This window comes from Vespula pensylvanica, chromosome 17 (assembly GCF_014466175.1).
Source record: "Vespula pensylvanica isolate Volc-1 chromosome 17, ASM1446617v1, whole genome shotgun sequence".
NCBI lineage: Eukaryota > Metazoa > Arthropoda > Insecta > Hymenoptera > Vespidae > Vespula > Vespula pensylvanica.
The window spans coordinates 4,071,904-4,086,929 of record NC_057701.1 but is presented as its reverse complement, the minus strand read 5'-3'; the positions used below and the strand labels follow the sequence as shown (position 1 = coordinate 4,086,929).

The 15,026-nt window shown below is 34.0% G+C and overlaps 1 protein-coding gene across 5 annotated transcripts; it reads right to left on the bottom strand.

Moving 5' to 3' along the window:
• Positions 1-2,685: 2,685 nt before the first annotated feature.
• Positions 2,686-13,657, bottom strand: LOC122635043 (ALK tyrosine kinase receptor). 5 transcript variants are annotated; one of them, XM_043824782.1, is made up of 27 exons: positions 12,909-13,657; positions 12,281-12,444; positions 11,841-12,090; positions 11,342-11,760; positions 11,013-11,205; positions 10,792-10,919; positions 10,583-10,714; positions 10,345-10,500; positions 10,126-10,256; positions 9,894-10,060; positions 9,734-9,828; positions 9,439-9,534; positions 9,164-9,350; positions 8,941-9,088; positions 8,570-8,716; positions 8,321-8,480; positions 8,059-8,238; positions 7,532-7,777; positions 7,324-7,425; positions 7,050-7,245; positions 6,691-6,973; positions 6,302-6,594; positions 5,790-6,015; positions 5,564-5,680; positions 5,144-5,419; positions 4,483-4,926; positions 2,686-4,210 (listed from the first exon to the last, which is right to left on the bottom strand). In XM_043824782.1, the coding sequence occupies exons 4-27, from the start codon at positions 11,703-11,705 to the stop codon at positions 4,163-4,165; spliced, it is 4,515 nt and encodes a 1,504-aa protein (XP_043680717.1). In that variant the 5' UTR covers positions 11,706-11,760; positions 11,841-12,090; positions 12,281-12,444; positions 12,909-13,657; the 3' UTR covers positions 2,686-4,162. The 5 variants fall into 5 exon arrangements, with proteins under 5 accessions (XP_043680717.1, XP_043680718.1, XP_043680719.1 ...); XM_043824783.1 differs by having other exon boundaries at positions 11,841-12,444; positions 12,909-13,014; positions 13,087-13,657; XM_043824784.1 differs by having other exon boundaries at positions 11,841-12,444; positions 12,909-13,014; positions 13,528-13,647.
• Positions 13,658-15,026: the final 1,369 nt, after the last annotated feature.

The following is a 15,026-nucleotide window of genomic DNA, read 5'->3' as shown; positions in this document are numbered from 1 at the left end:
TACAAAAATTGTGTGATAGAGAAGTGGTTCCTATCTCTTATATATATATATAACGATCTCTATTATGCCCCAATATCCGAATGCTTCTGTATTTTTACACCGTGTATATACAAGGTGTCCCGTTTATCTCGACAAATTGGAATATTTCGCGAGGGACTGAATCTATTAAAAACACTTTTTTACGAATTTATTTAATATAAAGGAGCGTATTATATAGTCCTAATTTTTTTTGCTGGTCAAATGATGGAAGAAATTTCAAAGTTAAATTCATTTTTTTTAATAGATCTATATATTTTTCTTTTCATAGTTCGATGGTATTTGTCAACATAAATTCAATAACGTGCCAGGATTATTTATTATTGTAAAATGTTATATATTATAAATTCATGAATTCCTAAGGAGTATACTCCTATTTTTGATTGCTGTTTATTAGGATGCATATTATAAACAACGACTAAACTTCTTACAAAATAAACTTCATTACTCGGTCAGTAATTCGAAAAGCATCATAATTCGACCTTTGTTTACAGCATGCAGCCTAACAGTCAGCAACCAGCAATACAGTGTTATAGGAACTCGCAATATAATGTGATCTATAACATTTTATAATAATAAGTAACTTCATGTGGTACGTTAAATTCGTCTCAATAAATGCCATCTAATTATAAGAAGAAACATATATAGTTCCATTTAAATAAATGAATTTGACTTTAAAATTTCTCCAGCTATTTAAACTGCAAAACAAAAATTGGCATCGTATCATATATCTCTTCATACTAAAAAAATCTGTAAAAAACTTTTTTATATGTTCCTCACGAAATAGTCTAATATTTCAAGATAAACAAAACTCTGTATATACAAAAATTTATAACGAGTACAATAAGGATAATAGATCGTATTATTTGCAAAGAATGAAGAAAATCTTTAATCGAAACATTTTAATTCTGTCCAACCTTTTCTTAGCCTTTCCTAGATTCGATACTATGAAAAATCACTAATGAAGGTAGTATTATAGTACTTGAAAGTAACTATAAACAAAGACTATTGAAAATAGCATTGGCAGAAATAAACGTCTTTAGAATCAAAGAGTCTTCCTTTAAGTAATCTCATATCTTCAGAGAATCAACCAAAGCTTTCCAATTGTCTCCTGCAGTTTAATATTTCTATAAAAAGATCAGATGTCGTCAAAACAAACTCCTTAATATTATCAGTTTAATGATTTTTCTTTGTCAATCTTTGTCCTTGGAGTTTATTTTTTTAAGAATTTATGTCATTCTCGCTATTCTCACCGATGGTCTTGACGTAATAATAAAAATAATTTACCATGGCCTTGAAAGGAGAAATTCAATTAAATACGTTCGTGAGAAATGAAAATAGTCTATGTACACGTATTGCAGTGGACGCAGAACTATACCACAAATTAGGTTTCGTCGTCGTCATGATGCCTCTTCTTTCTTCTTCAACATCTACCTTATCTAGTCATTGCGTATATCGATAATGATTAACTACTGACTCCTTTCTTTGTCTGATGTCTGATGTATAATCACCGCCATCGTTAAATGTCAGCGCTATCAGGAGAAATAGAAAATGACGAAAAAGAAAAAGGAAAAGAAATAAAAAACTTCCTCGATAACATAATAATAATGAGTCGATGCGACAAGAAATTTCAACTTGTTCAATCGATTAATCTTCAAGATTTTCCACAAACATGTCTTTTTATTATCGTACATAAGAAAACATGGTAATTTTTGGTGAAGTCAGCGGTGCGATGTTTTTAAAAGGTGTACATAGATTCTAAACATACGTACACGAGATACATCGTTGTGTTATTTTTCTTCTTCTTGTAAGAAAAGTAAAAAAGGGCCATATGCTCCTTTCTCTCCGTTAAATATATGAGACTTCGTTCATTTGCTGCGGCCGATATTTAATTTTCCACCTCAAGGTAGAATTTAAGGAATGCGAAAATGGCGCGATCTGCGCATTTAATATGACGGACAAAATGGCAATCTCACTGTTAACATACAATCTTGTTATTAGACCGACAAAATTCACGATTCGTGATATTGTCTCTACTTGTTTCTCTCTCTCTCTCTCTCTCTCTCTCTCTCTCTCTCTCTCTCTCTCTCTCTCTCTCTCTCTCTCTCTCTCTCTCTCTCTCTCTCTCTCTCTTTTCTTTACGAGTTCCTTTACATTCGATACATTCTTATATCATTTTTATGAAAAAGGATGATTTCGGTTGATTTACAAATTTGCGATGATAATTATTAATTTGAACGAAATTTGAATCGGATGTATCAATAGGAACGCTTTGAATTATTTCAGTTCGACATTCAAAAAACTACTTCGTAATAATCAGAGTTGGACACATTTGGTGCTAATGACGTGAAAGGGACAACGAATAAAATATTATTTGCATTTAATGTTAATATTTTTGCGTTCGATTACAGCCTTGTTCTTTGATAATCACGTTTAAATGTTTTATTTGTGAATAAATTTTTATTCGAATAATAATTTAATTCCCATATCGATGTATGAAATATTTATTTTTCTTCTTCCTTTTCTGTTTTTTTTTTTTTTTAATGAATTGTCAATTAATAAAGAATAATACGACTGATGGATAATAGGTAATAAAAAACAAAGTGTATACAAATAATACGAATAACGAATAAAGTTTTATTTAAATAATTAATTAAATAAAAATTCAATCTCGAATAATGCCCAACTCTGCATCAAGCTAGTTCGTACAAGTACGGATGAATCATCTTTGTTGTTACTTCAATTCCCTATTAGTTCATTTTTCTCTCTTTCTTGTTGTTTCCATATCATTATTATTAATATTATTATTATTCGTATTCTTATTGTTATTATTGTTATTATTATTATTATTATTATTAGTATTACTATTATCGTTAGTATTATTTCGTCCTCTTTAACCGCTTATTATTATTATTTCGTTCTCCTGTTTTTCTTCGATAGAATATTCCTTGATACTTTTTTCATCGACATTATCACATCCACATAATTAATAGTCACAATTTCTGTTATCGTTATCATTATCGTTATATCTATGATGAATACATGTGTATTACTGAGGTGACAAATATATGTAAAATATCGAATATTTGTCTTTGTAATTATTAGGTTACGTGACATTTTTATACCCTGGCTATTATTTGTATTCTCTATGACGGTTGAATTATCGAAATACCATCGTATATATTTTGTGTTCAAATAATCGTGATTTGATGACAAATTGGGAAGTTTAAAATACATCTTTTCCGCATGTAACTATAATTGTTTGCCGATGTGTCGTTGCTATTTCGATTGTTACTACTACTATACTTCTATCACTTACTACTACTACTACTGCTACTGCTACTGCTACTGCTACTGCTACTACAATTAATCCTATTAAACATTGCACGATTACTATTTCTACTCTTATCATTACCAACTACCACCATTGTCGTTATTACAATCATCCTCATTGTCGTCGTCGTCGTTGTGATTTCGCCATCAGCGTTATAATTATTGTACAGTGATCCATTGCAAGTCGATATCTGACTTTTAAAAAAAGAAAGATGGAAAAGAAATCACTGTTGTGATGTGCAAAAGCAGAAGATGATTTTTTTTAGAAAAATTCTGTCGATATTAGAAGCGGTCTATGATACGATAAGTCTTATGTTATATCTTCATTGATTATTCATTAATTGGAAACGGTAACTGTTAATAAATAGTGCACCTCAACCTGTACATATAATTGCACATATATACATATATTTGAGTATTTTTCTCTTCCTGTTGTACTTTTATAATTGTAATTACTTATGGACATTTCGCTTTCGTCATTGCAACGATTTGTTTCTATACACTTTAATTGTTGTACATATAATACATATACATACATACGTACGTATATGTAATAATCTGCGGACAAATGAAAATGTTAGATTTGCAGCGTCATTTATAAAAGCGTCTCCTGGGAATAAAATCTCGAAGACATCTCATCAGCGGATGTCCAAAGGATGGTTGATGTTTCCGTCAATTTAAACGTGATCGCGGAAATCGTCGCTGATCTTTGTAGCTGCCTACAAGTCTTCGCAGCGATTACCGCTACCGCAGCGTCTGGGGGGGAATCCGGTCAGCCCCCGTCGTACAATTCTCAGCAAGAACACTCCTCCTGTCTAGGTAATTCGTGTCCAAGAGAATCCTATACGCATGAAAAGTAAATGAAAAAAACGACGGTAGTACGAATGAGAGAGTAATTTGAATATCATGTATGAAATTTCATCTGATTGGAGTTAAAAATAATCAAATATTATCCTCCATGTTAGATTCTAGATCATTTTCTTTCAGTTGTACTATTTAGGTGAATCGTAAACACAACAGTAACATAATATGAATTAATTAATGATCGGATAAAGTGAGCAGGATGTCCTAAATTGAAAATCTTAGACAATTTAGATATGCATCTAAGTTTACCTTAGTCAGCTCTATGCTTCCAGGTGTGCTAGAACGTTGCGGTGGTGCAGAGAATGGTATTTTCTCATAATGGATCGTACCGCGGTATAACGCGCTTGGATCCAAGCTTAGGGCAGCCTTCAAAGCACTTTTTTTCAATATTCCATTGACGTTATTAGCATTAGCATTGAGAACGATCCGATTAGGTGAACAAGTGCGTGTGTTCGGTGTCGAATTGCTCGTCGTGTCGGTCGACGTATCAGCTGGTACGACGGCCATCGAATCAGAATTAGTGTCAGTCGTTGTAGTACTTTCATTCCCGTTTTTTCTATCAGCCGCTAAATCTGTGCCATCGCTGTTCTCGCTGAAACGATCGTCTTGATCCTCGGGAGGATCGTTTCCGTTATCGGAACGCTCCGAAATCTCCTTTTCCTCGTCGTTTGTCCTCGTTGTTTTACGTTCGTCCTAAAATGAAATAAAATATGATAAAGTAAAAAATGATATATGCTATTGAGTGAAGATCATAATAATTTCGAGTAGAACTTTCTATTTTAATTAATATCAAGATAAAAATGTAAACCAAAATAAATAAAAATAATCAAACGTAAGAAAAAATTAAAGAATGAATTAAGAGAAATTTAACAGAAAAGTGCTCACATTATCTAATTTCGCTCATATTTACCTCGGTTCTGTCGTTACCATCGTTGTCAAGAACCGTACGAGCGTTTTCGAGATTATCTTCATTGTTCAGATTCTTTGCATTATCCTTATAGGAATTACTCTGTTCTGGTTCAATTCGTTGAATATCTCTCCTTCTTGATATATTATCATTCGTAGATCCACTTTCATATTTCTTTTGATGCATATAAGACATATTATTGGTGACTTGCTCAATGCGATAAGTCACTGGACGAAATTCTATGTCTCTTGGCTGCATGTAACCATCAATCAACGCAGTCTATAAAGAAATCGATAGAATTTTGTATTTTTTATTTATCTATCGATGTCAACCAATGCGTATACATTTTTTGTTTAAACAAATTCTATAATAATTCTATGTTAGTATAGAATTAGTATATTAATTCTATATTAGTTAACTCACGTCCGAATGGACATTGATGCATTCTGTTTCAGGATCCGGTCTCATAATTGTTATTTCACGATCACAAGCTGGTAAAAGATCGTAATTCGGTGTTGGATGGTTTATTACGTCGGGATCCTAACGAATAGAAGACTTTTTAATTATAAAAAATAAAAATTCACTTTGTTATAATTCATTATTAGTAAGTTATTTGTTTAATTCCACTTCTTTTAGAGATATATTCTACCTGCAAGCAATAATCGATTCTTTCAGTGATGGTCGCAAAACTAGGCCGATCCTCTGGGCGTGGATGCCAACAACGCGTCATTATTCCGTAAATTGGATCGGGACAACCGGCTGGTTTTTCCAAACGACCACCGGACGTTACCATTGACATTACCTCGCGATTGGCACAACCGGTATATGGCATATATCCAAAAGACATAATTTCCCAGAGAAGAACACCGAAAGCCCTTTAAATCAGAACCATCGCATCATTTATCATTTATATATTCAAAATGCAGATAATACAAACAATTACAGCACTTAAATTAATAATTAAAAGGATTATCTATCAAAATGATTCCGTAAAATTGATCTTGAAAATCTAAAATCTGATATGAAATTGTATTCATAATAAACTATTTAAGTTTATTTTAACTAATTTAGTTTAACTAAACACAAGTGATTAGTGAAGATGTTAATAATAATAGTAATACATAATGAATAATTTTCTCGAAAAATGTTATCGAAACTCACCAGACATCAGTTTTCGTGGTAAATATACCATCCAAGAAACTTTCTGGTGGCATCCATTTTATAGGCAACATAGCTTTACCGCCTTTCCTATAATAGTCACTTCTATAGATATCTCTAGCCATACCAAAGTCTGCGATTTTTACTATACGACCAGATCCTTTGCAGGTGAGTAGGCAATTTCGTGCGGCTATATCGCGATGTATGAAACGTGCCTCTTCCATGTATTTACAACCATTCGCAACATTGTAGCCACACATTATCAAATCATACATTTTTAACGTGGTAGAACGATCCTAATGATGATAATTCAGGATGTTAATAAATAAATCGATTTTTCTCTTTTTTCTTTTTATTAAACGAACACATTATATAAGTATAGATTAACTCACCGGTCTTGGTCTTTCTTCTCGAAGGAAATTTTTCAAATCACCACCAGCTAATAATTCTAATACGATGTATCTTGGATGCCTGTCGAAAGAGACTCCAATAAAATGTACTATATTAGGGTGGCTAAATTTACTCATGATAAGGGCTTCCATCATGAAATCAGCTTCCGCTTGGGATGTCGTCAACGAGGGTAGAGTTTTAACAGCTACCGGATGCTCCTCGTTACGTCGGTATTTGTATACTCCTTGAAAGACCTCGCCAAAAGCACCTTGTCCAAGCGGTCTACTTGGATATATGATAAATATATTTAATTACTACATGATCCTTTCGCTTCTCTTATTGAGCGAAATGAAATACTAACTTCACCAAAGAGATATATTCACGTGGAATCTGAGGTAAATCCTTAAAACTGTATAAATTCCCAGCAAACTCGTAATTTGGATTAAATTCGGTCATCATCGTGTCCGAGACAACTCCCAAAGCTGTCAATTCCGTACCGTTTCCAAACATCACCTGCCGACGTCGTAAAAGCGCTTTTCTATTCTGATAGCGATTATCTACGGAATAAAATTTGTAGAAATTAGATATTACATCGTATTGATTTCCATCTTTGAAAGAGAAATCTAATCGCTTACAAAGGAGCGAACAAAGTCCTGTGAAAGCCAGTAATAAGATCGTGCTAGTGATTATCAACAAAATCATAAACGCTTGATGAGACACCTTTGAGTCAGTAGCCACTATAATAAATACGAGTTTCGTTTCAATACGAATTAGAAAATGTTTATTTCTAATAATAACGATTACATATTAATGATGATTATTTATTAGCAACGCATCACTTACTGATACAGGATCTGGAATCATTACTGAGAACCCAACCTGGTGGACATAGACACCTTGTTTCACTTAAATATTGGTCGAGAGCAATGCAACGAAAATCGCAACCACAACCACTTATGGCAGGTATTATATAAACTTCACCAGGTCCAAAATTTATCGCAGATTGAATGTAAACGTGTAGTAAAGCGCTTGCAGCGTAAGAATATCCACCTTCACCATTACCAGAATCTTTAAGGCCCGTACTACCTCCTACATGATATTTAAAATAGAATAGCGATACCTAATTAGAAATGATTTATATTTGCAAGAAATTGCTCCCAAACCGTTAGTTTTAAATATAAAAATAAACCCAATCGTTAATTCAAATGAGAATTAAGATTTATTAAATACATAGATGAAAATACCGAAGGAAAAAAATCTCATATTTTGTCAGAAAAGAAAATCTTTTGCATTAAATTCTGTTCAAATCTATTTTTATAGCTTGAAAATCTTAAAAGGAATTTGCTAGTAAGGAGAAATGTTGTCTTTACCTATATAACCTCCACCTCCACCTCCTGTTAAACAACCACCACCACCACCACCAAATCCACCATTACCGTAACCTTCTTTACCGGAACCACACCCAGCTCCACCTTTTCCTCCACGAACCAAAGGAATTCCAGCAGCTACTCGTAACATACTGTTCGAACTATTCCAACCACCCCCAGGACCTATTCAAATTAAATTTGTATCGCAATAGAAAATGAATATTTTCCGCGCATTTAACTTAATACCATTTGTCAATTGCGATACCTGCGTTTTCAGTAATCGCTAAGCCAGAACTAGGTGATCTTCCATGTGCTGCACCTTTTCCATGTTGTATACCATCATCCATGGATTGGCCTACACGTAATCCTAACCCACCACCACCGGCAGCGATAAGCAATGGTTGCTGGTCACCATTCTTCTTAAGCTATAAAATAATGTCAATTTTAATGCTGAAGATTATATCGCGTTTGATCTTAATTTGATTAAACTCATCGCATTTGATCGTTTACTTACAGTAAAGATATAAGTAGCACCACCGCCGCCACCTCCACCATCTTTCACCTCCATTTTTTTCACTTCGCGAAGAATTGATGATATACCGCTTGTTTCTGATAGTTCATCGAATGGAGTTTGACATTCCTTTGTCTGCATTCCCAAATTCTAGACATTGATTAATAGTTTCTTGCAATTTTGATTATTCGAGAACACTTTATATGTATTTTTCTAATTATCTCACATTTCAATCACATATTTCAGTCATATCGCTTAATCCTAATGAATAATGGATAACTTATTGTTTGATTAAACTGCTTTTTCAACTGAATGTTATGAAGGACTGAAAGATAAGGAAAACAGAATAGAATGAATCCTTAATAAATTCTTACCTTAGGACACGCGTCAATTCCAGCCTGTCCAACCATGAAATAAAGTTGCTGACCCTTTTCTAATTCAACGACACCACGAACAAGTGCACCCAATGTACTTCCTGTACCGGAAGCACCTTGCCCACCACGTGCACCCATTGCAATTAAGCTATCAAGAAAGAAAATATAATTACGTGGGAAAGAAAATATTAGCTATTTAATAATATACGGCATAACTTCTTACGTATAATATCCACCACGTGGTGCAGTCCACCTCTGAATTCCATCTAGATTAAAAACAGGAAAATCTTCCTTAGAAGATGCCGACGGTTTTACAATCAACTCGACATCGGTTCTATTATTTTGCTCCATACACTGTTTTAGAGTTGGACCAATTCGACCGGTAGCACCACAAGTAGTGATATGGATGACTAGAAAAACAAGAACAAAAATATTATACAAAAATGAAATGTCAAGCAACGCTTAACTCAATTGCTCAAATCATTATTTTCATCGTACCCGTTTCATTAACGAAGTCAATGTGTGGCTCTGGTTTTACAAATTCTGTTATAAAATTACTATAATTATAATTTCCAAGGACTTCGGGCGGTACTCCTAAACATAACATATACGTTTAATATAAATAATAAGAAAATAAAGAAAATAGATACATAGATACAAAATGGACCAAAAGTTTCTAGAAGATTTCAAAAATCAATTACTTTTTCTCGAGACTTTTTAAGCTGATTTTTTTCAAATTATAAAGTTACAAACCTAGTAATTTTTGATCCTTGATATATTATTTATGACTTACCTATACCAAAGCATTCTGGACTAAGAGAAATATCGTCAATAGCAATGTCACCTTTCGAAGCATACCCTCTGCTTGCCTCAAATTGGAAAAAATACCTGGAATGTAAATATTAACTCGTCTCATGCTAATTTCAAGTCTTTATTATTCATCTATTACGTACCTATGTCTGATCTCTGGAAGCGGAATAGCCTGGCTATACCAGTCGTCGCTTTTGTCACCGTAAGACCACCATAATAATTTAGAATTATTTTGATGTTCTTTCACTTGAACCAAATATAATCCGAGAGAACCACTCTGTACGCCGTAACGATGATAAAAGAATCGGATCTATGATAAAAAATAAATAGAAAATAGAATAAAGAATAAGATAAACGCAAGGAAAATATACTTACTTGACAGCTCTGATAATAAGTACTATTAGGATCACTACTGTAAGGTGGTGTTGGATTGAACAGTGGGCTCTCTAGTGTACTTCGGGTACCATATTTTGATCCTTTTGCTGTATTCACATAAGCATATGTTCCTAGAACAGAACGATCGAATGATAAAGCATTTTTATAAAAACTCAAATTAATTTTACTATTTCGATAAATCAACGAAGAATATTATACCCGTTATATTTCGATACGTATGATCGTAACTTGGTCCAGTTCTTTCAGTTGGCGTTGGACCACAATGAAGAGTCCAATTCAATGGTCTTCCTGGAAGGTTTGTCCAACCACACCAACCATCTTCGAAGTTGCATCTTGAATTCGGTGGCATTTTTTCTAAAATTTATCATTCGATTATCGAATTACTTTTGAGTCGAAAAAAAAAAGAAGCAAAGAGAAAGAGATTTTTTTAACTCACCGCAATCGAGTCCTTCGTCTTCTGCATCGGCACAATCCTTCGTCAAGTCACATATACGTGTTCTATTCAAACAGGAGCCATTGTTACAACGGAACATGTCAACCGTGCAAATCGTAACATCCGGTGGAGACTCTGTTAAAGAGATAAACATAATTCCTCATTAATAAATTACGATTGCGACAAATACGAAATCAGCATTTTTCTATTACCTGGAAAACAATCGACCAAGTGAATATCGTCAACAGCTACGCTTGAGTTCTTATAGGGCATGGAGATCTCCAAATTCAAACGAAAATGTTGCGTGATGGCACCAATGTTGAAACTGGTAACCTCCCACCTAAAGTGACATTTATTTCATTAACATAAATAGCCCATGTATTTATCTATCGTTTAGATCTCATTGATATATCAATAAACTTAATATTCTTACTTGGCATTATTGTTTCCCATACGTTTAGTCGCGATATAGCTTTGGCCATTCGTTTGTATAACAAAATTGAATTCCCCGTCTTTCATGTTGACCTGATGCAAAGTTAATAACAGATGACAATGTGATCCAGTGCGTGGTATGATTTCTGATATTAATTGGCCTTTGCCAAAACCCCGCAACCATAGAAAGTTTCCTTGAATAAAATAAACAGTTGGTCTTAAAGTTTATATATTAGGTCTTAAGATATATAGTTTGATACATGAATCTATGAATTTTTCTAGAAATTTCATCAAAATTTTAACAAATTTCGAATACACTGGTTTCTTTACCTTTCTCCGACTTAGTAATATCCGCTGTAAGTGTAAACTTTCTAGCCAGTGTCTTATTGAATCCTACAGTATCGTTGTAATTCCAATCGCACAACTTGTCGAAATCACAACGGCCCAAAAGAGCCAATGGTGGTACTTTACCATTCATGACCGCTTGTAGTTCCTTTAAATCACGTGGTAATCTCTTTCTCCACTCGTACCGATCACAATAAGCACCAGTTATGCAAGATAATACTATAAAGACTCTCAGCAAAGAGTATCTGTTACATCTGACGCGTCTTTGACATTGTTGTCGATTCCAGGTGGCTGGACTCACCGGATTAACAGTCGCGGTTCCCAGCTCGAACCGCCTGGCTCTGATCATTACTCCGTGACTTCTTCCAGTGAACTATCCTCTTAGTCGAGTCCTTTTACATATCCTATAATCATTGATCATCGTCAACGAATAATATTTAAATTCACTTGAAAAACAGATGATAAAGAAGAAAAAATCATTTACCTTCGAGGATCACTCGTTGTCTTGTAAAACTTTTATTGAAACGCACGTGGCCATGATGCCACAAGCGATGCTTAAATCGTTCCTGGAGAACAACTCGACGATGATATTGTCTGAATATTTCTAACAACTTGCTATTCGAACATGTCACAGTCATTCGGACGTATTCAATGCTTTTACGCATCACGTGTAGTATTTGGATTGCTACTACGTTTGCTTCTTATTGCTAAGTCTCGATGCGTCTTCTTCTTGCCTGCAATTGTCAAAAGTTGACGAAAAATGAAAAAGATAAATAGAAAAATAATATATTTTTCTTAAAATCGTAAATTCCTTTTCGAATATCTCAGATTTCATCTATTTTTGTAAGCAGCCTAACAACGTTTTATACGTAACTCTCGAAGCGTTTAACATGTTCGCACTTTCCTCGGGATTTAAGTACATACATCCGGACTGATCTTACTATCCGTGCCTGCCTCGGTAATCGAGAGGATACCACTCCGCAGCGATTGCCGTACCGGAAATTATGAAATATCGGCCAATCAGTTATGCCATTTCCGTCAATCATAGATTCATCTCCGGCAACAGCACTCCAGCAGCATACCGTTAACTTAAAGCATTCGAAACGATATTATATCAGCTTAGCAACAAAAAATCTCTCAAAAAAAGTGGGAACTCCCGATCGTTGCACTTTTCCTGATGATGATGATAATGATGACAATAATCATTAGTTATCGATTTCAGATGTAAAAAAATTAAAAATCGAGAAGGAAAATGTTGACGAATATCGATAATAATCGAACAGAATGATATTATAAATGAATATTTTCGGTACATTTTCATCGATCGTTCAATTTGGCACTTATTCGAAGTTCTCGGTTCAAAGGTTAAACGGTAGCATTTGTATTGCGCTTATATTTTCGTTGTTTTTATTTATTTATTTATTTTTTTTTTTTATTTTATTTGAATTCTTTTGTATTTCTTTACCTCGCAGAACACAGGATAACAATAAGATTAATCTTTTGAGAAGACTAATTACTACCAGTCATGCTACTTCAAATACGTGTTACTTACCTTTCTTAGGATAAAAATTCATCTCGTCTTCTTTCATCGATCGTAATTATTAGTTCAACAATGTAGCTACTGTCAACGATATATTCCCGTCCGATTTGATAATAGACTACAAAGATGATAAATAAAAGACAATCTTAAAAATAATACAAAAATTGGCTAAGACGAAAGCAAAACGCACTCTCTTCTTATTCATCCCTTGACAGCATCAATTATTGCAAAATATATATAAAACATAGAATTTCAGAGAAGCTTGATAAAAGGTCCGTAAAGAGTCATCGGAAACGAATCGAGTTCGTCGATATTTCTTGCGAAGGTCACGTGACAGTCTGGGAGAGAACGTCCTCCCTCGATGTTAACTGATTCGATCTCAAGTTCGAATGATATTATCCGGGACGACGATCCCAGCTATTATTTCACCATCAAACTTTCATCCCGATCAATAAACACCTTGCGTCTCCGCCATATTTTCTTATATCAATATATACCGCGTATACTTATACAATATTTTATCGCCCGATCATCATTTCAATCTCAATGTTTTATCTCCCAACGAAGTTCGATGATTAAAAAATTGAACGAATTTAACTGAAACGAGTAACTCTGTTCCAATGTTTCGTACCTTTAAATATTCTATAATTACGGAGTAAAATATACACTTATCACAAAAATTAAGATGCATACATTATAACTTTTTTTGATAAAGAAATTCTAAAGAAATTAAAGAGAATTCTTGAATGGTTATCGAAGAGACAAAATTAATGATTAAGAGCACTAGAAACTTGTTCACGCAAATAGATTTTTGTTATTTTTCGTTCGTCGATTAAGTTCGTTAGCTTTGTATTAATCACAGCATCCGTCGTGATCGTTACTCGTGGACCGAACTACGTATCTAGAAATATTGCGAAAGTGTTGATCGATGAACACGTTCGTAGGGATTCACCCCGCGACGAGCGCACGTTTGAGCCCGACTAAAGCCTCGCCTTTGCCGCCTCATCGTTGCAACACGTCTTGCCGCGCTGCGTTCGGTCCAACTCTCGCGTAAACGCGTCACCACCATTCGTGTATGTGTGTGTGTGTGTGTGTGTCGAAAGCTTCCAAAAAAGCTTTATGCCTAGGGAACACTAGAGAAAAAAAGAAAGAGAAAGAAAGAAAGGGGGGAGAGAGAAAGAGAGAGAGAGAGCGAACATACGCATATACGACGTGTGCGTACGAAGGGTGAAAAAATAAGAGAGGGTAGAGGTAAATGAGATGGTGCTTGGAAGGAAAGGGAAGCTGCGGAGGAAAGCGAAATAGGGGGATAAACCGAGCATGCTCTTTCTCGTCTCTTGATACATTTTGACTCCACCCATACAAAAAGATCTGGACCACATCTGTGCCATATACATATATAATACAAAACGAATGAATTTCAAAAACGATAAATTCCTTTACCTCTCGAAATATAATTACGAGAATAATTAAGGCGTTTGAATCGTCATAAAATATCAAAAATATTTTTTTATAATTAAATTTCTTTACTTTATTTTATTTTATTTTTTTATTGAATATCGAATTCTGTTCATGCAAAATTTAATTTCATACAAGTATATATGATTATATATTTGCACGAAAATTATCATATGAATGCATATATCCAAAGATATATGTTCCGACTAAATGAGTGAGATAAAACGGAAGGGTAAATGTATTAATTACGTGAGTGGATTGTTCCTGGTGGAACAATTTTGAGATTTATTTGTTATATACATTTGTTCCTTTCAATAAAGATACACACATAAAAGAAATATATATTATACAAACAAGAAGAGTCTCGTTGCTCTCTCGAGATTCTATAACTTTTCTTTAATACAGGTGATATAAAAGTAAAATAAAGCTATCTTAATTAATTGTACTCGTTTGTGCAAGGAATACTCTTTCACTAATTCATAGCGAAGTTCATCCTTTCGTCGAGATACGTTTTGTTCTCGTATGTGATTAGCAATGTAACTTTACCGATCACATCGATCGCATCGCATTTAATGCGAAGAAATATAAGCGTGACGGATATATATACACATATATATATATATATATATATATGTATGTATATGTATGTGTGTGTGTATGTACGTACGTACG

Excerpts from the sequence above, each read along its gene's own strand:
- LOC122635043 (XM_043824782.1), bottom strand. The coding sequence starts at position 11,705 with ATGATCAGAGCCAGGCGGTTCGAGCTGGGAACCGCGACTGTTAATCCG. Across the intron at positions 9,351-9,438 it reads TGACTTCGTTAATGAAACGG|TCATCCATATCACTACTTGT; the intron begins GTACGATGAAAA and ends TTGTTTTTCTAG. Across the intron at positions 7,246-7,323 it reads AGGACTTTGTTCGCTCCTTT|ATAATCGCTATCAGAATAGA; the intron begins GTAAGCGATTAG and ends TTTATTCCGTAG.